Source organism: Lepidochelys olivacea, assembly GCF_965140295.1.
Source record: "Lepidochelys olivacea isolate rLepOli2 genome assembly, chromosome: 4".
NCBI lineage: Eukaryota > Metazoa > Chordata > Testudines > Cheloniidae > Lepidochelys > Lepidochelys olivacea.
The window spans coordinates 142,165,087-142,191,333 of record NC_140414.1 but is presented as its reverse complement, the minus strand read 5'-3'; the positions used below and the strand labels follow the sequence as shown (position 1 = coordinate 142,191,333).

At 46.9% G+C, this 26,247-nt stretch overlaps 1 protein-coding gene across 1 annotated transcript in view; it reads left to right on the top strand.

Moving 5' to 3' along the window:
* Positions 1–11,172: 11,172 nt before the first annotated feature.
* DDRGK1 (DDRGK domain containing 1) overlaps positions 11,173–26,247 on the top strand; it is a 49,267-nt gene continuing 34,192 nt past the window's right edge. The window contains exons 1-2 of the mRNA XM_084626011.1: positions 11,173–11,367; positions 21,954–22,109. Of these exons, the coding sequence (XP_084482137.1) occupies positions 11,280–11,367; positions 21,954–22,109 (244 nt within the window). The 5' untranslated portion in view covers positions 11,173–11,279. The remainder of the gene's footprint in view (positions 11,368–21,953; positions 22,110–26,247) is intronic.

The following is a 26,247-nucleotide window of genomic DNA, read 5'->3' as shown; positions in this document are numbered from 1 at the left end:
GCTTCAGCTCAGAACAAGTAGCCTCAGTCTTATGGGCCTCAGTAGGCCTAAGGATCTGGGCCCCCTCAGTCCAGAGGTCCTTCCTTTGCTGGATCAGGAAGATGGCCCTGAGACGGTTTAAGTCCTTTCTTTCTTTGTTGGTCCCTGGAGGATCCAGTTTGAACCAGTACATGCAAATTTCTCTCCAGGAGGTGGTACCTCTGGGAGTGTTACAACCTTAGTGAATTTACCTAACATCCCCCTCTGTTCTTACATGCAATCCCTGGCCCACAATGATGCACAAACTCAATTCAGTCAGGTTTGTCCAGGATATTGCAGGAAATTGCCCTCTCTGTCACACTCTTCATTCCCCGATACTAGCTGTTCTGTTCCCCTCCTCTTGCAGGTACTTCCTTGGTGCTTGGTCTCTTTATCAATCCCTATTGCTTGGTTCCCTTCTCGTGTGCTTCCCTTGACATACTGCCCAGATATTTGATCCTCATCTCCCACTGTTCCCTTAGTCCCTTCTCCCAAGCATTCCTCTTGCTCTAGTTACTGGCAGCTCTTATTGTTATTCTTCCTCTTCTCACTTATAGATTAAAAGGGACCTTCATGATCAGCAAGTCTGATGTGCTGCACATCAGGCCATAGAACCTCACCCAGGAATTCCTGCATCAAGACCATAACTTGTGGTTGAACTAGAACATATATTTTATCTGGTCATCATCAATAGTTGTCAAAGAACTTTACAAAGGAAGTCAGTATAATTTTACAGATGGGGAAACTGAGGCATGGTGCTGCAGTGACTTACACAAGGTTGTCAGCATGCACAGAGCCAGGAATAGAACCCAGGTCTCCACTCCAGTGCCATATCTCTAGACCATACTACCTCCTCTAGGTCACATTGTCATGATTTAAAGACATAGAGTGATGGAGAACCTACCAAGTCCCTTGCTAATCTGTTCAAAGGATTAGTTGTCCTCACCTTTTGTACCTTATTTCCAGTCTGAACTTGTCTAGCTTCAGCTTCCAGCAAGGGCAGCTTGTTCTGCCATTGGAAGACCTTCTTTCTCCCTGATGGCTGGGAGTAATGGAACTTCAAACAGTGGCATTTCGAAAGGTTTGTGGTTCACGCTTCTCTTTGGAATTTTCTTAGTGCGGTAAGAATTAATGCCTCTATTCAGAGACAAGTGGTGTGAGATGTGCAGTGACTAGAAGTCGCTAGTTAGAATCTCAGTTTTATGTCTCCAACAAAAAGTGGCACCTCCAGCTGACCTATGTGCCCTACCCCACTCAGGCACTGGCAAAAGGGCCACCTGTCAAATCACTAAAATCTCCTACTGCAGCCCCCTAGAATTTTTCTCAGACATATCTCATCCAAGTATTGACCCCTACTGATCTTGCTTAATGGGAAGTAGCATAGAATGGGGGAAAATCAGGATGATTAAGGGCTTCAGGGGTTATGAGCGAGCAGAGGCCAGGAAGGTTTGGCTTGCATTTGTTAGAAGGCAGTGGGGGCTAAGAAATGAGGCAATTGCAGTGAGGTGACCATTCAGTGGAGTTTACAGAAAGTGGATGCCAAAAACGTGTTCTGAAGGTACCAGATGCAAAACCTGGAGAGTATGCATGAAAACCAAGAAAACACAGGTTGGTGCAGGAGCTCAGGAGAACTTGCTCTACAAAGAGAGTAATTCATGTAGGGAGAATAAGAGCACTCTGGGCCAGATATTCAAAGGGATTTTGGCACCTAAAGATGCAGATAGGTGCCTCGCAGGATTTGCTAAAATGCCTGAGCAGATTAGACACCTAACTCCAATGGAGTTTGAAAATCCCACAGGCATCTATCGGCTTCGTTAGGCACTTAAATAACTGTATGTAGATGTGGCCCTGTGCGCTTATACAGCAATTTCTGCCTGTGGATCTCCTCCTCAGAGGCCCAGTCCTGGGCATTTCCTGGAAGGTGCTGAAGGCCCTCAACGTCTATTGACTGTACAATTATGTAGAGGGTACTCTAGCTCTTCTAGGATAATGCACCTCTGGAAGTCAACAGAGTTTTTTAGAAAGACAAACACTTGGAGGGAAGAAACATGACCAGGTACAAGTGCTAGGGAGGCAGGTGGACAGCACCGGAGAGGCTGCATGTCCTCCTTTCACCCTGAAATACCACTTGTTACATTCAGGGATACTGATTAGACTCTGATTGCTGTGTGATCAATAAGCTATGGTGTTTGTTTTGCAGTTACATGGAGATGCACTAGTTGCAAATTGTCAGAGATGGAGTATTGTATATTTACAACATTGATGGTGGGGGGAGTCATGCTCCAACAGAGCCACAAGGGGACTGAAGGTAACTATGGTATTAAAAGGATTATGAGAGTGAATCCTCCCCCACCACCCCAAAAATTCACCAGCACGCTTCATCCCCCATTAAAATCCTCACAAAGCTCCACCAGCAACCACAAAACACACGTGGTTCCTTGCTGCGAGCTCAACCCCCACCTCCTTTGAAACCTAGTTGGTTAGAAACCACAGCTAGTTTGGGGGGTTCCAAAGTGGGAAGAGGTTGAGCACCACTGGAATACAGTCCAACAGATCTTCAAATATCAAGAGACTTGCATCGTGTTTATGTGCTAGCCAAACTGAACGGAGGCATCCAATGCACCTTTATTTATCTTGTGTAAATCTTATCTCCTCTTTTCCAGTTGTGTTAATGTGGAAAAAGAGTGACACCTAGTGGTACGACTAGACGTTCATGAGTATATAACTTAGACAGGGTCTGATCCTGGGAATGAATACACACCTGTGTATTCCTCCCTGTGCACATGAGTAATCTTATTAATTTCACTGAAGGCTGCAGAGACTGTTCCGGTGGATGCAAATTGCTCATGTGGATACAGCTTGCAGGGTCAGGCCCAGAATCTGGGCTATCCAAAGGTATTTGTTCTGTTTCCTAATGGTAAAAGTGAATTTGACAGTGGTGTGTGCTACCGTACTGTGCCTTCATTGCACAGTACAGTCTAAATGGCCAGCGGAAAGTTAAAATGATAAGTAATAGGTAACTACAGGATCATAAAAATAATACAAAGTTCCATAAATCTCCTGCCAAACTAAAATTTCTACTTCGATAAAATAATGAGGTAGGTACAAAAATATGTGGAGGCCCTAGTATATCTCTCCTATTTAATGTTTAGTATTTTATATCTGGAGCAAACCTAACTGACTGAAAATATTTGATTTATGTAGATACCAGGAAAGGAGGGCATTTGTGAGGGGGATTCGAGAGGTTACAGGATGACATTCAGGAAGGGAACGGCTTTCTTCCGGCAGCTCGCAGAAGCTACTAGATCGCACGCCCTGGTTCTCATGGGTGACTTTAATTTTCCTGATATCTGCTGGGAGAGCAATACAGCGGTGCATAGACAATCCAGGAAGTTTTTGGAAAGCGTAGGGGACAATTTCCTGGTGCAAGTGCTAGAGGAGCCAACTAGGGGGGCAGCTTTTCTTGACCTGCTACTCACAAACTGGGAAGAATTAGTAGGGGAAGCAAAAGTGGATGGGAATCTGGGAGGCAGTGACCATGAGTTGGTTGAGTTCAGCATCCTGACGCGGGGAAGAAAGGTAAGCAGCAGAATATGGACCCTGGACTTCAGGAAAGCAGACTTAGACTCCCTCAGGGAACGGATGGGTAGGATCCCCTGGGGGACTAACATGAAGGGGAAAGGAGTCCAGGAGAGCTGGCTGTATTTCAAGGAATCCCTGTTGAGGTTACAGGGACAAACCATCCCGATGTGTCGAAAGAATAGTAAATATGGCAGGCGACCAGCTTGGCTTAACGGTGAAATCCTAGCGGAACTTAAACATAAAAAAGAAGCTTACAAGAAGTGGAAGGTTGGACATATGACCAGGGAAGAGTATAAAAATATTGCTCAGACAGGTAGGAATGAAATCAGGAGGGCCAAATCGCACCTGGAGCTGCAGCTAGCGAGAGATGTTAAGAGTAACAAGAAGGGTTTCTTCAGGTATGTTGGCAACAGGAAGAAAGCCAAGGAAAGTGTGGGCCCCTTAATGAATGAGGGAGGCAACCTAGTGACAGAGGATGTGGAAAAAGCTAATGTACTCAATGCTTTTTTTGCCTCTGTCTTCACTAACAAGGTCAGCTCCCAGACTGCTGCGCTGGGCATCACAACATGGGGAATAGATGGCCAGCCCTCTGTGGAGAAAGAGGTGGTTAGGGACTATTTAGAAAAGCTGGACGTGCACAAGTCCATGGGGCCGGACAAGTTGCATCCGAGAGTGCTAAAGGAATTGGCGGCTGTGATTGCAGAGCCATTGGCCATTATCTTTGAAAACTCGTGGCGAACAGGGGAAGTCCCGGATGACTGGAAAAAGGCTAATGTAGTGCCAATCTTGAAAAAAGGGAAGAAGGAGGATCCTGGGAACTACAGGCCAGTCAGCCTCACCTCAGTCCCCAGAAAAATCATGGAGCAGGTCCTCAAAGAATCAATCCTGAAGCACTTACATGAGAGGAAAGTGATCAGGAACAGTCAGCATGGATTCACCAAGGGAAGGTCATGCCTGACTAATCTAATCGCCTTCTATGATGAGATTACTGGTTCTCTGGCTGAAGGGAAAGCAGTGGATGTATTGTATCTTGACTTTAGCAAAGCTTTTGACACGGTGTCCCACAGTATTCTTGTCAGCAAGTTAAGGAAGTATGGGCTGGATGAATGCACTATAAGGTGGGTAGAAAGTTGGCTAGATTGTCGGGCTCAACGGGTAGTGATCAATGGCTCCATGTCTAGTTGGCAGCCGGTGTCAAGTGGAGTGCCCCAGGGGTCGGTCCTGGGGCCAGTTTTGTTCAATATCTTCATAAATGATCTGGAGGATGGTGTGGATTGCACTCTCAGCAAATATGCAGATGATACTAAACTGGGAGGAGTGGTTGATACGCTGGAGGGCAGGGATAGGATACAGAGGGACCTAGACAAATTGGAGGATTGGGCCAAAAGAAATCTGATGAGGTTCAATAAGGATAAGTGCAGGGTCCTGCACTTAGGACGGAAGAACCCAATGCACAGCTACAGACTAGGGACCGAATGGCTAGGCAGCAGTTCTGCGGAAAAGGACCTAGGGGTGACAGTGGACGAGAAGCTGGATATGAGTCAGCAGTGTGCCCTTGTTGCCAAGAAAGACAATGGCATTTTGGGATGTATAAGTAGGGGCATAGCGAGCAGATCGAGGGACGTGATCGTCCCCCTCTGTTCGACATTGGTGAGGCCTTATCTGGAGTACTATGTCCAGTTTTGGGCCCCACACTACAAGAAGGATGTGGATAAATTTGGAGAGAGTCCAGCGAAGGGCAACAAAAATGATTAGGGGTCTGGAACACATGACTTATGAGGAGAGGCTGAGGGAACTGGGATTGTTTAGTCTGCAGAAGAGAAGAATGAGGGGGGATTTGATAGCTGCTTTCAACTACCTGAGAGGTGGTTCCAGAGAGGATGGTTCTAGACTATTCTCAGTGGTAGAAGAGGACAGAACAAGGAGTAATGGTCTCAAGTTGCAGTGGGGGAGGTTTAGGTTGGATATTAGGAAAAACTTTTTCACTAGCAGGGTGGTGAAACACTGGAATGCGTTACCTAGGGAGGTGGTAGAATCTCCTTCCTTAGAGGTTTTTAAGGTCAGGCTTGACAAAGCCCTGGCTGGGATGATTTAATTGGGGATTGGTCCTGCTTTGAGCAGGGGGTTGGACTAGATGACCTCCTGAGGTCCCTTCCAACCCTGATATTCTATGATTCTATGGTGAATAAAAAGGAAAACATTCTGACAGAGAAATCTTATTCGTGGAATATTCTACTAAGGAACGTGGCAGAAGCCGCATTGCATTTGACTCCTTCACAAACCTCACAGTCAGCCTGTGGAACTCATTGCCAGGGGATGTTGTGAAGGCCAAAAGTATAACCGGGTTCAAAAAAGAATTAGAGAAGTTCATGGAGGATTGGTCCATTAATGACTATTAGCGAAGATGGTCTGGGATCCAACCCCATGTTCTGAGTGTCCTTAGCCTCTGACTGCCAGAAGTTGGGAGTGGATCACTTGATAATTGCCCTGTTCTGTTCCCTCCGAAGCATCTGGCACTGGCTACGGTCAGAAAACAAGATACTGAACTAGACTGACCATTGGTCTGACCCAGTGTGGCCGTTCTAATTTAATTTAAACCTAATTTAAAATTAGGTTGGTTAAGCATTAGCAAATATACTGCAGGGAAGCATCCTTCATGGGTAAGGCCTTCCAAGGACGCCCCTCACACGCTCTTCCATAAGGTGGGCATGTAGGAGCCGGACATGCCAGCCACTTCCAGGAACCGCCTGAGGTAAGCACCACCTGGCTGGAGAACGCACCCCATACCCCGTCCCGCATCCCAATCCCCTACCCCAGCTGTAAGCCCTCTCCCCCCACCCAAACTCCCTCCCAGAGCCTGCACCCCAACCCTCAGCCCCGAGCCCCCTCCTGCACCCCAAACTCCTCATCCCCAGGCCAGCAGCATAGCCAGCGGGACTGCGGCCGCTCCCCCACCGAGCAGAGGTGGCGCTTTTTTAACTCTTTGGTGCCTTTTAAATTGTTACTCACCCAGCGGCGCTCCAGGTCTTCAGCAGCACTTCGGCGGCGGGTCCTGCACGCGCTCCGGTCTTCGGCAGCATTGCGGTGGCGGCGGGGAGTGAAGGACCCGACACTGAAGTGCTGCTGAAGACAGTACTAGCAGGGGGGGGGGTGCCTTTTTTTAATCTCCGCTCCCCCTGTTTTCTCCACCTGGCTGCGCCACTGCCCCAGGCCCAGCCCAGAGCCCACAAATGCAGCCGGAGCCCACACCCCCTCCCGCACCCCAACCCCCTGCCCAAGCCTTAAGCCCCCTCCTGCACCCCAAACTTCTCGTCCCTGGCCCCACACCGTGCCCCACACACCCAGCCAGAGCCCTCACCCCCTCCCGCACCCCAATCCCATGCCCTAGCCCAGGGAAAGTGAGTGAGGGTGGGGGAGAGCGAGCAGTGGAAGGAGGGGGAATGGAGTGAGCTGGGGTGGGGCTTCGGAGAAGGGGCAGGCCGGGGACGGGGCCTCGGGGCAGGGTAGGGGTGTTCAGTTTTGCGTGATTAGAAAGTTGGCAACCCATTTTAGTGTTTGGACTTTACGAAATACTTGTAGGTTGCTGCATGCATTAATATCACTTTTTATATCTGTATCCTACATCATAAGGTAATAGTTTTTGCTCTGTAACTACAGAAGTGTTTGCTATGAAACTGGAAAAGCTCAGAGTCAGGAGAGAGACCTTACCAAGTGTGACATACTAGTTTATCACAAGAGGTGGTGTCTCTGCCCAACGAAAAGAAGGCCTATAAACATCATTGTGGGACATCAGAGAAAAAAAGACTTTGTTGATGGCTCCCCCCACACCCATGAAGAGGAGACATTCATGAACACTCATCCCAGCAGTTTGAACTCTAGGGGAAGGGACTAAAAATGCCTGACCAGAAGGAACTTTATGCTCCTTGCACTCTGTGGGGCAAAGACATCTAAGCATAAGCAAGAGATTCCCCAGCTGGTTAGCCTGGGTTAGCCCTAAAGGACACATAGAGCTTGCTAACTATAGAAACTTCTATTAGGTTTTGGAACGTAAGACTGTAACTCATTTGTGTGTACGTTTACCTGCTTTAACCTTGTAAATATCTCTTACTTCTCTTTCTTAGCCAATAAATCTTTGGCTAGTTTACTATAGGATTGGCTAGAAGCATTGTCTTTGGTTTGAGATCTACGGTGCAATTGACCTGGGGGTAAGTGACTGATCCTTTGGGACTGGGAGTAACCTGAATATTATACTTGCCTACTGTATTTTCCACTCCATGCATCTGATGAAGTGGGTTTTAGCCCACGAAAGCTTATGTCCAAATACATTTGTTAATCTCTAAGGTGCCACAAGACCTCCTCGTTGTTTTTTCTGAATATTATTGTAATTTTTGGTATAAGGGACCATCCACCAGAAAGGCAAGATAGATCGGAGTACCCAAGGGGCTGGTCTGTGACCGCATGCTAAGGCTGCCATCGTGCCTAAAACGTTCACACTTGATGCTGGGTTGGTGAAATCAAAGTAGAGCTTGGCACAACCAATTTGGTGTTTGTGCCCTGCTGCTTCGTGGTCTGCCCTGAGATTGGGACTCAGGCTCGTGAGCCGCCCCGGACAGGAGCCAGGCCGAGAACGGCCGAACTCTCCCACTAGTTACAAAGGAGGAAGGGATCTTCCCTGCGGAGGGGGGGGATCCCCACCAGGAGTGGGGCTTTGGAGACAGCCATCGTGCCAAACCAACCTGATCTCCTTCTTTGAGAAAGTAACAGATTTTTTAGACAAAGGAAACGCAGTGGATCTAATTTACCCAGATTTTAGTAAGGCATTTGATACCATGCCACATGGGGAATTATTAGTTAAATTGGATAAGATGGGGATCAATAGGAAAATTGAAAGGTGAATAAGGAATTGGTTAAAGGAGAGACTACAACGGGTCCTACTGAAAGGTGAACTGTCAGGTTGGAGGGAGGTTACCAGTGGAGTTCCTCAAGGATCGGTTTTGGGACCAATCTTATTTAATCTTTTTATTACTGACCTTGGCACAAAAAGTGGGAGTGTGCTAATAAGGTTTGCGGATAATACAAAGCTGGGAGGTATTGCCAATTTAGAGAAGGACAGGGATACCCTACAGGAGGATCTGGATGACCTTGTAAACTGGAATAATAGTAATAGGATGAAATTTAATAGTGAGAAGTGTAAGGTCATGCATTTAGGGATTAATAACAAGAATTTTAGTTATAAGCTGGGGACGCATCAATTAGAAGTAACGGAGGAGGAAAAGGACCTTGGAGTATTGGTTGATCATAGGATGACTATGAGCCGCCAATGTGATATGGCTGTGAAAAAAGCTAATGCGGTCTTGGGATGCATCAGGAGAGGTATTTCCAGTAGGGATAAGGAGGTTTTAGTACCGTTATACAAGGCACTGGTGAGACCTCACCTGGAATACTGTGTGCAGTTCTGGTCTCCCATGTTTAAGAAGGATGAATTCAAACTGGAACAGGTACAGAGAAGGGCTACTAGGATGATCCGAGGAATGGAAAACTTGTCTTATGAAAGAAGACTCAGGGAGCTTGGCTTGTTTAGCCTAACTAAAAGAAGGTTGAGGGGAGATATGATTGCTCTCTATAAATATATCAGAGGGATAAATACCAGAGAGGGAGAGGAATTATTTAACCTCAGTACCAATGTGGACACAAGAACAAATGGATATAAACTGGCCACTAGGAAATTTAGACTAGAAATTAGACGAAGGTTTTTAACCATCAGAGGAGTGAAGTTTTGGAATAGCCTTCCAAGGGAAGCAGCGGGGTCAAAAGATCTATCTGGCTTTAAGATTAAACTCAATAAGTTTATGGAGGAGATGGTATGAAGGGATAACATGGTTTTGGTAATTAAATATTCATAAATAGGCCCGATGGGCTATTAGATGGGGTGAGATCCAAGTTACCAGTGTCAAGGTTCTTCCCCCACTCTGAACTCTAGGGTACAGATGTGGGGACCTGCATGAAAAACCTCCTAAGCTTATCTTTACCAGCTTAGGTCAAAACTTCCCCAAGGTACAAAATATTCCACCCGTTGTCCTTGGACTGGCCGCTACCACCACCAAACTAATACTGGTTACTGGGGAAGAGCTGTTTGGACACGTCCTTCCCCCCAAAATACTTCCCAAAACCTTGCACCCCACTTCCTGGACAAGGTTTGGTAAAAAGCCTCACCAATTTGCCTAGGTGACTACAGACCCAGACCCTTGGATCTTAAGAACAATGAACAATCCTCCCAACACTTGCACCCCCCCTTTCCTGGGAAATGTTGGATAAAAAGCCTCACCAATTTGCATAGGTGACCACAGACCCAAACCCTTGGATCTGAGAACAATGAAAAAGCATTCAGTTTTTTACAAGAAGACTTTTAATAAAAAATAGAAGTAAACAGAAATAAAGAAATCCCCCCTGTAAAATCAGGATGGTAGATATCTTACAGGGTAATTAGATTCAAAAACATAGAGAACCCCTCTAGGCAAAACCTTAAGTTACAAAAAAGATACACAGACAGAAATAGTTATTCTATTCAGCCCAATTCTTTTCTCAGCCATTTAAAGAAATCATAATCTAACACATACCTAGCTAGATTACTTACTAAAAGTTCTAAGACTCCATTCCTGTTCTGTCCCTGGCAAAAGCATCACACAGACAGACACAGACCCTTTGTTTTTCTCCCTCCTCCCAGCTTTTGAAAGTATCTTGTCTCCTCATTGGTCATTTTGGTCAGGTGCCAGCGAGGTTACCTTTAGCTTCTTAACCCTTTACAGGTGAGAGGAGCTTTCCCCTGGCCAGGAGGGATTTCAAAGGGGTTTACCCTTCCCTTTATATTTATGACACCCAGGAAAGAATTTTCTGTAGTATCTGGCTGATGAATCTTGCCCATATGCTCAGGGTTTAGCTGATCGCCATATTTGGGGTCGGGAAGGAATTTTCCTCCAGGGCAGACTGGAAGAGGCCCTGGAGGTTTTTCGCCTTCCTCTGTAGCATGGGGCACGGGTCACTTGCTGGAGGATTCTCTGCTCCTTGAAGTCTTTAAACCACGATTTGAGGACTTCAATAGCTCAGACATAGGTGTGAGGTTTTTTTGTAGGAGTGGGTGGGTCAGATTCTGTGGCCTGCGTTGTGCAGGAGGTTGGACTAGATGATCACAACGGTCCCTTCTGACCTTAGTATCTACGAAAGCCGTTGCTGAAGGCGGGTAGGGAACCGGCCGAGGGTACCCCTCCGGGAAGAGGGAGAGCCACCAGCACCCCCTTCACAGCGGGGTGTCCAGGCCATCCTCTGCCAGGGCCCCCCACCCACCAGGCATGGGGCCCTCCAGGCTGCGGTGCCCCTGCTAGCACCCCTGATGCTGCTGAGCCCCACCGCTGCCCTGGACAGCTGCCCCGCAACGCTGTCACTGAGGTGGGCGCCATTACAGGCAGCACCTTAGCCACCCCCTGCCCTGCCACACCACTGGGACAGGCACCGAAGGGGCCACCCCTCATCGGGGGCCCCCCCCTCACTTCCGGGATCGGAGGCGGAACGTACCAAGCGGCCCTCGCCCGCCCCCCCCCCGTGAGCTGAGTCGCTGTGGAACCGCCCTCAGCGGCGTTCGGGAAGGAGGCGCGTGGGCCGAGGGGGCGGGGTCACGTGGGAAGATGGACCCGGTGCTGTACTTGTTGGCCGCGGCGCTGCTGGCCGCCCTCCTCGTCTTTGCCGCCCGGTTGCGGGGCCAGGTGCAGGCAGGTAAGAGGGCGGGGGCAAGAGTTCTCCCCTCGGTCCGCCCCTCGTGGGCGGGCCTGTCCTCATCTCGGTCCGGCTCTCAGCCTGGGAGCCGCCCCCCCCCTCCCACCCCGGCTGCGTCCTCCGGGGGCCCCGCCACATTGAAGGGGGCAGCCAGGCCCCTGGGGGGAACAGGGGCCCGTGGGGGAGGATGGGAGTCGGGGGGAGGATGCGGGCAGACGGGGGGCAGCCGAGCCCCTGGGGAGAGGGAACAGGGACCTGTAGGGGAGGATGGGGGCGGCCCCCCTGCGGGCAGATGGGGGGGCAGCCGAGCCCCTGGGGAGAGGGAACAGGGACCCGTAGGGGAGGATGGGGGCGGCCCCCCTGCGGGCAGATGGGGGGGCAGCCTAGCCCCTGGGGAGAGGGAACAGGGACCTGTAGGGGAGGATGGGGGCGGCCCCCCTGCGGGCAGATGGGGGGGCAGCCGAGCCCCTGGGGAGAGGGAACAGGGACCTGTAGGGGAGGATGGGGGCGGCCCCCCTGCGGGCAGATGGGGGGGCAGCCGAGCCCCTGGGGAGAGGGAACAGGGGCCTGTAGGGGGTGTGGCCCGGCCCCCCCCATGCGGGCAGACGGGGGGGGTAGCCTAGCCCCTGGGGAGAGGGAATAGGGACCTGTAGGGGAGGATGGGGGGCAGCTGAGTCCCTGGGCGGGGAGAGAGGCCCATGGGGGGACCTTGGCTCACTGATGAGGGGGAACCCGGGGCAGTAGAGGCTGGGGTTACTGGGGGGGCAGTTGGGGCAGGGCAGGCCAGTGGTCAGGACCCCATGAGGACGATGTAATGTGGCGTTTCCACAGCCTACTGTTCTGTGACACTGTTGTGGGGGTGGGCTGCATGGCACCTGGTTTATATCAACCATGGTGATCAGCGAAATGTGACTTTTTCATTTTGTGGGGACAACATTCGTGCTTTGCTTCTTCACTCTCCATTTCATTGGTGTCATTGGGATTGCAATAGCAGCTGCAGGCTGTGCTCCGGAATCAGGGCCCTGTTGCGCTAGGTGCTGTACACACGCACAGAATGAAGCCAGTTCCTGCCTCGAAGAGATTGTAGTCAGAGTATCTGCTGACTGTTTTCTGCAAGAATATGCAAAGAAAAAAAATCCTGGCTGGTCTTCTGCTATCAGGCTGGATGTCTTGACAGAAATTGACTCGAGGGCATTTCTGCTGCCTCCTCTGTTAGGAACAGGGCATTTCCCATGGCAGACACATTTACTGATCAGTTTCTTCAAATATCCTGCATGCATCCGATGAAGTGAGCTGTAGCTCACGAAAGCTTATGCTCAAATAAATCGGTTAGTCTCTAAGGTGCCACAAGTACTCCTTTTCTTTTTGCGGATTCAGACTAACGCAGCTGCTGCTCTGAAACCTTCAAATATCCTGCTTCAGCTGTTGATCATACTGGGTGCTCCAGATCCTGAAGAAAGCAGAATCTGTTTCCTCAGTGAAGCACTTGGCCCAAATGCTGAAATGCTCTTTGTGGGTTATATGTCGAGTAGGGCGACTCCTCAGACTGTGTTAGAAAGCAGTTCCCACCTCAGGTCCTCCCCTAGGAGATCCTGAGGGACAGAGTTCAAAGCCTTAAGTCTGCTCTACATTAGAAAATTAGGTTGACCGAGCTGACTCAATCAGGGATGTGAAAAATCTTCCTCTGAATGGTGTAGTGAAACCAACCATTGTAAACAGCATCAAGTGGACTGAATTCTTCCATCGTCCTAGTGACCGCCTCTCAGGGATGGGGATTACCTATGCCGATGGGAGAAACGCTTCTGTCAGCATAGGTCGTGTCTACACTGAAACGCTGTAGTTGCACAGCTGTGCCGCTGTAGCATTTTGAGTGTAGACAGACCATTAGGGTTTAACTTCACACACACACACACACACACACACACACACACACACACAGCAGATTGGCCCCTGCTTTTGGCCTTGTCGCTAGGAGGAAGTTTTCACAAAAATTTCCCGCTGTTGCTACCACCAGGTCAGCTTGATTGGTGGTAGCATCAGGGAAGATGAGATGCTGGTAGCTAGCAGTGTTTTAGGCACCATGCTGTGCAGCCCTGCCCTGAGAAGGGTTTGGTGAGACAGCACCTTAAAATGGTGTTGGCTGCCTGTGGTTGCAATAGTGTAGAACTTCTGCTGCAATTTCCTTGCATCCCAAATGTCATAAGTGAAAGCCTAATGGAGCCATAAACTGTCCAGATCAGTGCATTTTAAAAGTGAAGGGAGAGGCTTCTTAGCTATGAAGACCCGAGTTGAGGTCTACACTAGAGACTTTTGCCAGCATAGTAATGTTAGTCAGGGCGTGTAAGTGACATTTTTCTGTCAACAAAATCACTAGCATAGAGGCAATTACACCAGCATAAAAGTGGTTTGGTCAGTATAGCTTATGTCACTTGCTAAACTAGTATAAGCTATTCCGGCAAAAGCACTTTTTTGCCAGCATAAACTGTATCTACAACAGAAGGGTTTGCTGGTATAGCCGTACCTTTTCTAATGTAGACCTGGCCTTAGCGTTTCTTCTACAGCAGTTCAGGACCTTGCTGATACCTAAGGCAGAGCAGGCAGCTGCCTTGTCCCTACCTTAGATATTAACACATCGGTAACTCTTGCTGGAGAAATACCACTTCCTGAACTCAAGACTTTCAAGCTAGGGTGAAGCAAGAACTGTGTTTTGTCTTGTGCGGGGTTTTTTTGAGTGGGAGGGGGAGAGGGGGGAACAATTTTCTTCTGCAATCAACCTACGTTGAAGCTCATGCATCTATTTATTAATGATCTGGGATCCCAAATAGCCTTTTTTTTAAAAGGTGTTTTGTTTCAAATCAGTTTATATTCAGAATGTTTTAATTGTGTTGAAGCTTTTTTTAATGGCATTTTGTGACACCACGTGACTTGTCTTTGTCCTCAAACAGAAATGGTGTATTATTTAATGATTTATATTGACTTCTGTAGCCTGAAAGCACTTTACAGAATTGCAAACCTTGGGCTTGATTCTGGCCTCTGTGCACACCAAGAAGTTGTTTTCAAAACCACTGGGACTCCCGTGCAATCGATGATGGCAGTATGTGATCTGCCATGGGGGTCATTTCACTGCACTCTCTTCTTGAGTGGAAGGCAGCAGCTATTACAACTATGTTAAGAATTCTACATCCTGCTGTGAAAGGTGCTTTAGGCCAGGCGTCTTCAGCATGGGGGCTTGCAGATAGGTTTAGGGGATTGTGATAACCTCACAAAGGGAATTCTGGATGTCTGAATAGAGGTCCCAAAACTTCTCTGATGTGATGAGAGGTCACAGTAAGGAAGTGGCTGAGAACTGCTGTTTTAGAGTGTATAATGAGCACAGGTGCTTAGTGTCACAGTTTCAGGGTAACTGCATCTATATTTCTTTCTTTGTGGATGCCCTTCATGCACTTAAAGGTTTCCAGCTCCCAGCCATCACCTCTCATGGATGGAGACCTGTGCCTCGCTTCCTTGTGACTAGGGGGTTTTAACGCTGCACAGCTCCCTGATCTACACTGTACTAACCCCAGCAAACCAATCTCCCATCACCTCTGCTTTGCTTTCTCTCCGAGGTATTGCCAGCAGTCACAAGTTACCACACAGCTCTTTCTAAGCAAGCAGGTTTATTCATAAGTAAGGCTAAGGTTTAGTCATGGGATTTTAGTAAAAGTCATGGACAGGTCATGGGCAATAAACAAAAATTCACAGCCCTGTGACCTGTCCATAACTTGTACTATATACCTGTGACTAAATCTTTGGTGTTCTGGGGGGCTCCGGGGTGCCCGCTGGTGCTTAGGGGGCAGGGGGAGTGATACGGGACCACCGCTGCTGGCAGGAAATGACCCCACCAGCCCGGGACCACCGCGCTGCTGCTGGCATGGGGCGGCTCAGAACTGTCGCTGTTACGGGGGTGGGGGGCGGTGCGGCTGGCCCTGGGGCTGCCCAAGCTGCTTGGGCAACCCTGGGGTCAACCACACCTGCCAGCTGCAGAAGTCACGGAATCCGTGACCTCCGTGACAGACTTGCAGCCTTATTCATAAGGGAAAAACATTGCAGTGAATGTATATAAAAACTATAAAAGAACCTATATACATGCTGAAAAGGTCACTCCCACCCCACACTCCTGCGCCAACATAGGTGTCAGTCCTTCAAATCCCACAAGTGGGTTTTCCCTGTGGTTACGAGTTCTCATCAGTCTTTAGATCAGGAACCAGATAGAAGGCCCTGAGTCAGTTTAAGATCAGGCTGTTTATCTAGATGTTCGGGGTTTTTTTTTTTTCATGTTGGTCTCTGAAGAATCCAGTTCAAAGCAGAATATGTACACTTTCCCAGGAGGTGGTACCTCTCTGGAGGTGTTATAACCTGAATGATTTGCCTACTCATCCCTTTCTGTTTTCACTTCCTGCAAGAGCTGCGATAACCCTCCTCCCATGGAATGCGTGCAGTTCCTAGTCCACACTGATCCATGCCCTTAATGCAATGCAGTCTCCCAAATATATTGCAGAAACCGCCCATCTGTCACAGTCAGGACCTTGACTTTAACAACAAGCATCTGAAGAAGCGTTTTGTTTTTTTTACTCATGAAAGCTTATGCCTAAATAAATCTGTTAGTTTTTAAGGTGCCACTGGACTCCTTGTTGTTTTTGTGGGCACAGACTAACATGGCTACCCCCTGATACTTGACCTTGACTTTGTGTCTCCTTGGAAGGGCACAGGTTTATCCTGCTGGGATACTAGTGCAGTCCTACTGAGAGTAAAGAATGCTACCTATTTATGAAAACCAGAAATTACCCTATATCATTTGCTAGTGTTTGGTAAATTAAAGCTTGGGAGTGGGCAACCAAAGATCCCTTCTGGGCTAAATCATTCTATCCATCGGAGATGGCGGACAGCAAGAAGCGTCCTGCGGGTTGGCAGGATTTTTTTTAAAAGGCATGAAAATTATGGGATATGGATGGCATTATAGGATGAGGACAGTTGCATGTTGGGAACTTGTCTCCTAGCTCCCAGAGTTCCCTGCGTGACTCATTTCTACCCCATAACACATTGGGCAAGTCTCCCAAAAGGCTTTGCACTGGAGAAGGGCTTATGGCACACTGGGATACCTGTCTATCCATGATGCACCACACCTGGCATCAACACAGACACTCCTGGTGAGTACACACAGTGCCAGCACAAGGAGCCAAGTATGCGCATGAATGAGCTATCTACTAACTGTGGCAGTTCTATGCCAATGTAACTGGTGTTAGATGATTTGTTGTGCAGACGTGGCCTTGTTCTGTATGCCAAGACTGCTATGCAGTGTCATACACCACCTTGGTAAAACTACGTGTTCAACGTATGTATGGCTTTTTTTTAATGGTACGCCTGCAGCCATGCTAATTTGTGCTACCAGTTCCTTGGATGTCACAACCTGAGTTAGTTTGTGGATAGGAGAGAGAGGGTCTTGCAGGAAGTGCTGGCTTATTTGAAATGTATTTGTAAGGCAGTTGCTACAGTAGTCCTTATCGCTATGCAAATGTATAAATAAATGCAGCAGGTGGTGTTCTTTCTTCTGAGTCAGTACAAAGCTAGTGACCCAGGATAGCATTAGGGCAGTGTTGCAAAACTGTCATGAAAATCTGCCAGCTCAGGCACAATGTTGACTTGCCGACTTACCGTGCTATTAAAGATGATGATGTTATATGAGGAGAGAACATATATTACATGCTGATCAAAAAAATAAAAATTCTTTGCTGTGGGGCAAGTAAAATTGTGTAAAGTTGTGGTAGGGAGCACGCTTGGAGGTACCTTATTTGAGGTGAGATGGAAAACTGCCGCTCTAAGCGTTTTGGGACATGAAAGAACCCATGGCGCTCTGGGAATGGGTACCAGGGGATGGATCACTTGATGATTACCTCTTCTGTTCATTCCCTTTGTGGCACCTGCATTAGCCACTGTCGGAAGACAGGAGACTGGGCTAGATGGACTTACCCAGTGTGACCGTTCATATGTTCTATAATGTTACAACCCCAATGCCTATGCTAAATTCCAGTTTGGAAAACTGTTCTGCTTTCCTAGTTCCACCTGCACTTTCTGTGGGTGTTTTGTATTCTTCTTTTCTCTTTTAGCTTTGTATAATGTTGCTTTGCGTGTTGTTTGCTGTGGAGCCAGGTAAAGTAATCAGTATATAAACACTTCTGTTTTTAAATGGTTTTAGGCCCTCTTAGGGTTTCTTGTTTTGCCCCATTCCTCTGGTGGTTTTCAGAAATCCAAAATGAAGCTAATCTTGCAGCCCACACGTAAGAAAATCAAATTTCCTGCTGATCCGAGGTGTCTGCTGGATGTAGAAACACTGAGTCATAAAACTGGAGCTATTGAAAACTTGGATAAAATTAAACATGCACTTCCAAGGTATCTCAGTTTTCCTGTTCCGCTTTTTTGTTTGTTTGTTTTTGGTGTTGTCCTTTAACTGAGGGGGGGTGGGGGGGTGTCATGCATTATTATATTTTGCTCAGGGTTTATAGTGTGCTCTGTTCTGAACAAAGCTGGGATTGCTCTGTTCTGAACAAAGCTGGGATTGATAAGGCCCAATCTGTCCATCTAAATAGACAAGCAATACAAGTCAGTGACTCTGTGCGTGCAGTAGCCATGAGAAGCATTAGTTTTCTCTTTTTGTTTTATTTTAATATACTAAATACTGCTTTCTTTGCTGGATTAACACTGATCGATTTGGGGACTAACTATGTCTTCTGGGGTGATTTGAGTCAAGGTGATGCAGTCACTGGGTTCACACATTTGTCCTTGTGAGGGCTGAGAGACAGGTTTGAAATGAACACACACTTTATAAATAGATTTATTTCTCATGAAATGTATAACGGTGTCTGTTTCTCAGGAATTGTATTCTGGGTATTTTTTTTTATTACACAAAAGAAATGAGCACTAGAATTTCCCAACTGATACGCTATGCGGGGATGTCTTTAAAATTTGATAGGCATGTTGAATCTTTTTAGATTAAAGGATACCAAGCCTTGAAGGGTGGGATTTTTTTTTTAAGAGGCTAAGAAATACTATATATGTATTTTGTGTAGTGCCTCCATACGTACTGTATCCTAAAACACTTCTCAGAGTTTTTAATAATAATTACAAAGTGCCATAATAAATGATATTTGTAATATTCAGTATCTCATTGAATTATTTTATCCTCTCAGAAGCATGCTAGGCGCTTCACAGAAGATGAGACACATTCCCTTCCCTAACGAGTTTACTCTAAAAATTTTAGACCTGATACAATAAGTGAGGGTGCCAAACAGAAGGAGATGGATGGGGTGAGGAGGATGAGGGTTACTGCCTGAGCATATGGCAGTGAGTTCCTCAAGGATGTCGTAGTAAATATTATTCTCCTATGGTGGGCACCACAATAGAAGTGAGTTTCTAGCAAAGGGTTTCACAGAGGAGGGGGTAGTGACATGGCAGAGCAGTGTGTGGAGGGCACTCTGAGCTCAATCCGGCAAGCTGCTGGGCACATTGGTCCCAAGCCAACCAAGAACTTAACCACATACTTAAGCATGTGAGTAGTCCCCTCACATGCTTAAAGTTAAGACTTCAGTGAGACTATTTGCACATTAAAGTGAGCCATGTTTTTAAAAAGAAAAGGAGGACTTGTGGCACCTTAGAGACTAACAAATTTGAGTATAAGCTTTCGTGAGCTACAGCTCACTTCATCGGATGCATTCAGTGGAAAATACAGTGGGGAGATTTATATACAGAGAGAACATGAAACAATGGATGTTACCATACACACTGTAACAAGAGAGTGATCACTTAAGGTGAGCTATTACCAACAGGAGAGCGGGGGGGGGGGGGGACCTTTTGTAGTGATAATCAAGGTGGGCCATTTCTAGCAGTTGACAAGAACATCTGAGGAACAGTGTGGGGTGGGGGGAATAAAGATGGGGAAATAGTTTTACTTTGTGTAATGACACCTCCACTCCCAGTCTTTATTCAAGCCGAAGTTTATTGTATCCAGTTTGCAAATTAATTCCAATTCAGCAGTCTCTCATTAGAGTCTGTTTTTTGAAGTTTTTTTGTTGAAGAATTGCAACTTTTAGGTCTGTAATCGAGTGACCAGAGAGATTGAAGTGTTCTCCGACTGGTTTTTGTTATAATTCTTGACGTCTGATATGTGTCCGTTCTTTTACGTAGAGACTGTCCAGTTTGACCCATGTACGTGGCAGAGGGGCATTGCTGGCACATATCACATTGGTAGATGTGCAGGTGAATGAGCCTCTGATAGTGTGGCTGATGTGATTAGGCCCTGTGATGGTGTCCCCTGAATAGATATGTGGACACAGTTGGCAACGGGCTTTGTTGCAAGGATAGGTTCCTGGGTTAGTGGTTCTGTTGTGTGGTGTGTGGTTGCTGGTGAGTATTTGCTTCAGGTTGGGGGGCTGTCTGTAAGTAAGGACTGGCCTGTCTCCCAAGTTCTGTGAGAGTGATGGGTCGTCCTTCAGGATAGGTTGTAGATCCTTGATAATGCGTTGGAGAGGTTTTAGTTGGGGGCTGAAGGTGACGGCTAGTGGCATTCTGTTATTTTCTTTGTTGGGCCTGTCCTGTAGTAGGTTACTTCTGGGTATTCTTCTGGCTCTGTCAATCTGTTTCTTCACTTCAGCAGGTGGGTATTGTAGTTGTAAGAATGCTTGATAGAGATCTCGTAGGTGTTTGCCTCTGTCTGAGGTGTTGGAGCAAATGCGGTTGTATCGTAGAGCTTGGCTGTAGACAATGGATTGTGTGGTGTGGTCTGGATGAAAGCTGGAGGTATGTAGGTAGGAATAGCGGTCTTAACTACTTAAGGTCTTAATACTGTTCTTAAGTGCTTTGCTGGTTCAGGTCCAGAGTGCTCCATGCCTCTCAGGATCGAGCCCACCACTCGTAGTTGGCAGCATGCAGAAAGACATGGACACACTCAGGGGACAAGTGGATGAAGCAGGTCGTGAGGGGTGGCATCACTGGAGCAGCAGAGGGGATGGGATGAAACGTGTGACTGGATGAGTAGGTAGGGGTGGAATTATGTAGTGACACAAGTATAGATATGATGCTGTGGATGCTTGACAAATCAGCCAATAGTCAGAGGACAGGAAGGTTGTGGGGGAATCGGAGATAGCTGCATCACTCTGTTACATACTCTTCATCCATGATATGTAACCTTTATGAGTAGGTAGGTGGACTCAAGCATGGTTGTATGTATCCTTGAAACATGATATAGGTAGCTTGTACCTTTTGCTAATTGTGATTCACCAGCACCCACTTCTGTACTTGTATATTCTGAGGATAACTGCGCTGAAGTCAGCATGGGAAAATGAGGAAATGCTGCATGCACAGATTGTGATCTGTAGTCCTTATTTGTCAACAAAGTTTTCCAAGTGCAGCAATAAGTGAAAAATACACACGCGTTCGCACGTTTAAACAGGCCAGATGACGTCAGGTCTGAATAGCTGAAGTGCAAAAAAACAAAAAGATCTGAATCATCTGAAAGGAAGAAAAACACTTTTGGGTCCCACGTTCTGCTAACTCAGAAAGGACTGAACTGATTCTCTTACCAGATGCGAAGAGAAAAGAATCACTTATTGAGCTGAAAAACGGAAATTCAGCACAAAGGGTCCTCTTCCCCCCCCCCCCCCCCCCCGGAAAGTTCCAAGAGCTATGCGCCCATGATAGAATAACAGAGCCTTCTCATCTAGAGCTAGTTCATGGTCACAACACTATTTGAAGTGCCTGTCCATAGACACTACTTATGCCACCTTCCACTCTATTAACAGCAGTGCCTAGAGAGGACAGTCAACATTGGAGGGCTATTGTTTTATGCTCCTCCTTCCCTCCAAGGAGACTGTGTGTGCCCCTAAGAGACTAGAGTCTAAATAAGCAAGGCAGATAAGAATCATCCCTGTTTTACTGGTGGGGAACTGAGAGCCAGAAGGCCAGGTTTTTAAAGACACTTAGGGCCCCGATCCGCCAAGGTATTCTGACTTCTAACTTGCATTGATTTCATTTGATTTCAATGGCCCTTTGGTGCCTCAATACCTAAAGGCGCAGAGAGGTGTCTAGTAGGATCAGTGGGAGTTAGGAGCCTTGGGTGCTTTTGAAAATCCCACTAGGCACCCAAGTGCCTTTCAAACTCTAACCCAGAGAGTTTAAGGATGGGGTTTTCCAAATCCTCAGTGCTTGCCTACCTCCTGCATAGATTAATCATGTTGATTCAGATATAATTTGCCTATTGTTTCTGCTCCTTTTCTCCCTACCTCTGCCCTGTTGTCAGATCCTTGGGCTATCCTTCTTGAATGTCGGGGAAGAGCCAGCATGTAGTCAGTGCTACCATACAGAAACATCATCATCATTGGGGTGGGGAGGGAATGACATTCTCTCTATGTGAAATATACCCAATCTAAACATTGCAAACCATCCCAACTGCTAGTGTGTATCTAATTGCCGGTCAGCTAGCTCCTTTCACTCTTGCGATGGGATGGCTGCAACAGATCAATATTAAATCTCTGATTTAAAATGTTCCCCTTTTCCAGCTGACGAGGAACACCAGCGAAATGTGGCAGCCGCAGTGGCCAGGCCTCGGCCTCACACCGATGAGCGGGGAGAAGGGATGCCCAGACGCCGAAGGAACATGGGCAGCAGGATGCTGGCCCAGAGGAGAGCGCAACAGGCAGAAGATGGAATGGAAGGTACCTTCTGATTCAGCTCTGCTTTTAAAAACGGATTGGGCTAGCAGATGAGCTTGGTTTGGGTTAGGAACAAGGTAAGTGTTCCCAGAATGTCCCATCTAGCTGCACTGACTGGAGACTGCATAGCCTGAAGCTGACCTAACTTAATGTCCTAATAATCTGAAGGTAAATTTACACACGACTTCCTCCAGTGTGTTAGATCTCATATCACTGAAATGCAGCCGCTTCTGTGATGGATTGTGGCAGCCCTTCTGTGCCAGTGACGCTGTTTCTAGGTTGAAGAATACTGGTTTTTTTCCCCCAGCTTGAAACTACAAGGGGAAATTAGGAGGAAGGCAGAATGTAGGTAACCAGGTTAGAATGTGGCCCCTTCACCGGACTAACAGCTCAACCCTATGAAAAGTGCCAGGGGATCATAGGGTACAAACAGAATTGGTACTTTGGCGTTTATACCCTGCCTCAGCAGCACAAATCATTGGTTTAGTGCTGTCCTAGAGGAAAGAACACCACATACTAAACCACCAGCTCCACTTCCTACAGCATCTGGGTTTTCCTTAGTGGGCTCCTGTCCAAATACTGATCAGAGCAGACCCTGCTTAGTTTGAGATTGTATCAGATTGGAACACTGTGTGGTGTAGTTGTACGTCAGTGTGGACAGCGTCCCATAATTTTGTTTTGCATCTTGAGTTGGTAACCACGTTATCTTAGTGTGGTTGTGGTCAGGAAAGTGCCTATAAGTAACAGCATTTACAGGGAATAAAAAGGTATTTGCTGACTTTTCTAGCCAAACTACCTCTTTGTCACTCCACACCCATTAGCTCTGCAGAGCCAGTGTAGCTGTGGGTGAATGAGTAGGCTTGCAACATCAACAGCATTGTTCACTGAGTTACGAACCAAAAGGACACTGCTGGTGTCAAGCAAGCTTGACTCTCAGATCCTAGGTTGAGTCTGGAAGGCTCCTATCCAAGTGCTGGTCAGGGCAGACCCTGCTTTGCTTGAGATTGCAGCACTGGCTGATACAGTATTGTATTGGGTGGAAAGGGAATCTTGTCATTGATAAACAGAACATGATTGATCTGCAGTCGGTAAGACATAATAAACATGGCACGGCGTGATACTTTGTCTTGGAGAAAATCCCACTTTACCAGCTTTTATTTTCCTACTGTTTTTAGTAGATGTTTGCATTTGCTTTGGCAGGTAAATGTGCTATCGAAGCTAATTATATTTAGCCATGTCACACATGGGAGATTGACAGGGCCTGAACTTGGCTGTTTCTTTTGATGTGCTGGCACACTTGAAAGACACTGAAATCTAAAAGTCTTTTGATGTCTGAAGCCTGGGCCACTCGCACTTTCTCCTGAGGAGCCAAATGTGAAGCTATCAAAGCACAGCTGCTTACGTTAGTTTGCACTTCAGCAGTGGAAGAATAAATGTCATCAGCCCATATAAATTCTTTTGTGGCTCAGTGCACACAAAGGCAAGTGACTTAGCCCTTATATAAAGTTGTCTTTAAATTGACATCTGTTTACTTTTTTTTTAGTCTATATCAAATTAAGACAACTCCTTTTTTACCTTTTCTCACTTCTATCTTGTGCTGCTGGTACACTCTTGAGTACATGAGCACAGTGCTAATGCCTCGTGGAGAGAGCACGGGCACCGAAAATTGTACAGTGGCTGGACTTGCAACCACTTTTTGTGGACTTGCTGCTCTCTTCTGCGGGCTGCCTTTAGATCAGTTGCAGGGCTGTAATTCAGGCATCCATGATTTCAGTTGGTGTGTGCTTAAAATAACCTGTTCCTCTGTCTGTTTTCTGTTTTGGACTTGTATTATGGATCAGATGCTCTGGTCTGGCTGAGCTGAGCTTTGTGCACAGAGCACCTTCTCAGTCCCCTGGTCCTGGGGCTGGTTCTGTGCTGGCCTGGTTCCTGACACAGACTTAAAGCAGACCTAAAACTAATCTACACCAGCTGCCAAAGTTCCCTTTCTCCCTAAGTACTCCCTTATGTTGAGAGCTGAGAACGCTTTGACATAGGAGTTGCTGCAGTCACCAGAGGATCCCCCTATGCCGGGTGATCCTTCTGGGGGAATATCTGCTTTGTCCTAGGAGACTGGTACGAAGCGACCCTAGCAGACCTGAGATTTGGGCCTTGTGTAATCTTTGTTCAGACCCTGGGTGTAGGTGGTGGAGATTTTTTTCCATCTTACAATTAAAGTTCCTTGCTAGAATAAGACCCCTTCAAGGGAGGAAGGGTGACCCTGTACTTTTGCTGACTCTGCTGCGTTAAAGATTAATTCAGAAGGTACCTTTGTGATCATCTGGTGTGATCTCCCGTATAACACGGGCTACGGAACTTCCCTGAAATAACTCTTGTTTGAGCTAGAGAATTCTATTATTATTATTATTATTATTATTTTATTATTATTATTATTATTATTATTTTTAAAGATAACCTTGATTTAAAAATTGCCAGTGGCGGAGAGTCCACCATGACCCTTGGTAAATCCTTCCAATGATTGATTACCGTCACTGTTAAAAATGTGCACCTTATTTCCAGGGTAGCTTCACCAGCCATTGGATTTTGTTATATCTTTCTCTTCTAGATGGGAAGAGCTCATTATCTAATATCTGTTCATCAGGTAGGTACTTATAGACTGTAATCAAGTCTCCCCATAACCTTCTGTTTGTTAAGCTAAAGAGATTGAGCTCTCTGGAGTCTCACTATAAGGCATGTTTTCTAATAATTTAATTATTCTTGTGGCACTTCTCTGAACCTTCTCCAATTTACCGTATGCTGCTAGGAACAGGATTCTTGTTCATAGCATCTAGTTGTCATTGCTTGATTCTTGTGTCCAGCCTGTTGAATTTGTATTTTAATCTCTATAGGTGCTTATAACAAGCTATCGAAATAAATTAGATGAAGGCTTAATTTTATTTACTGAACCAGATATCTAGATATTGAGGGTGTGGGGGGGAGGAATAATTAATAGAGAGATGGAAAATGATTATTTGGGGGCGTAAAATACCCATCCTTAGCAAGCAGAGCTAAATCAAGTTGAAATCTTTTTGTGGCTACTTCTTCCTGCAGTTGGGGTGGGGCAAGACATCTGAATAACTTGCAGATTGGCACAGAAAACAGGGCTGAAACACCTAACGCCAACGGTTTCCCCACAGACCCTTGACCCCTGGTGTGTAGGCAGGCTTCTTATTCAAGGGTTCCGTGTGGGCTGTGGCAGGTCATGCAGGCAGGCCTGTTAGCCAAGTGTCCCATGCGGGCTTCACCTGCTGAGTAAAATTGTCAGTGATTAGCTGACTACTTAAAGAAGGTCATCTCTTCTGAGACTAACCGGGTCTATTAATAACCTGCTCGGATCAAAATGGTGGGACAGACTTTTGACAGAGTGATTCTCAAAATGAGTAAACCCAGTGAGCTATTTTCTAACCTCCTTATTTCGAAATTGGCTTAGAAAAATAGTCTTGGACTGGCAGGTGTTGATCATCCAGACCACGGCAGTGACGGTGTTGCTGCTATTAATGCTAGTTGCATAGATCTACATGGTGCTGGACAAACAGATGACAAAGCTTGTGCTCTAGGGGGCTTTCAGTCTAAGTTAGGCATAACACAGCAAGATGGGCCACGGTTGGGGACCTTCCGGGGGCTGGCATGACAACGGTGAAGATAATGAATAAATGTATTGTTAGGTACTGAATGCTCCATGTTTGTGTTTAAAATATTGATAAGTTGGGGGCGGAGTAGAGTAGAGAGGAAGGATGACCCAGTGGTTAGGGCACTAGCTTAAGACTTGGGAGAGCTGGGTTCAGGTCCATGCTCCACCACAGACCTTCTGTGTGAATTTGGGCCAGTCACTGAGCCTTTCTGTGCCTCAGAAAGAACAAGGGAGGAATTTCAAGTAAGAATGTGTGTTTGCAAAGCTCAGGGTTTGCATGTGAGAGTGAATTTGCATGGCTCAGGAGCGGCATTAGCTGAAACCAGCTTTGAAATCTCTTTAGCTGGTTCAGGTGGAGGTGGCCTTTGTTGGCTCTGACTTTCACTGATTCACCAAAGGTTTGAGCTCATATCTCTGGTGGAGCCTGTTTGTTTTTAGAGTTTAATGGTTCTGCTGAAAGCTTTTATTCAG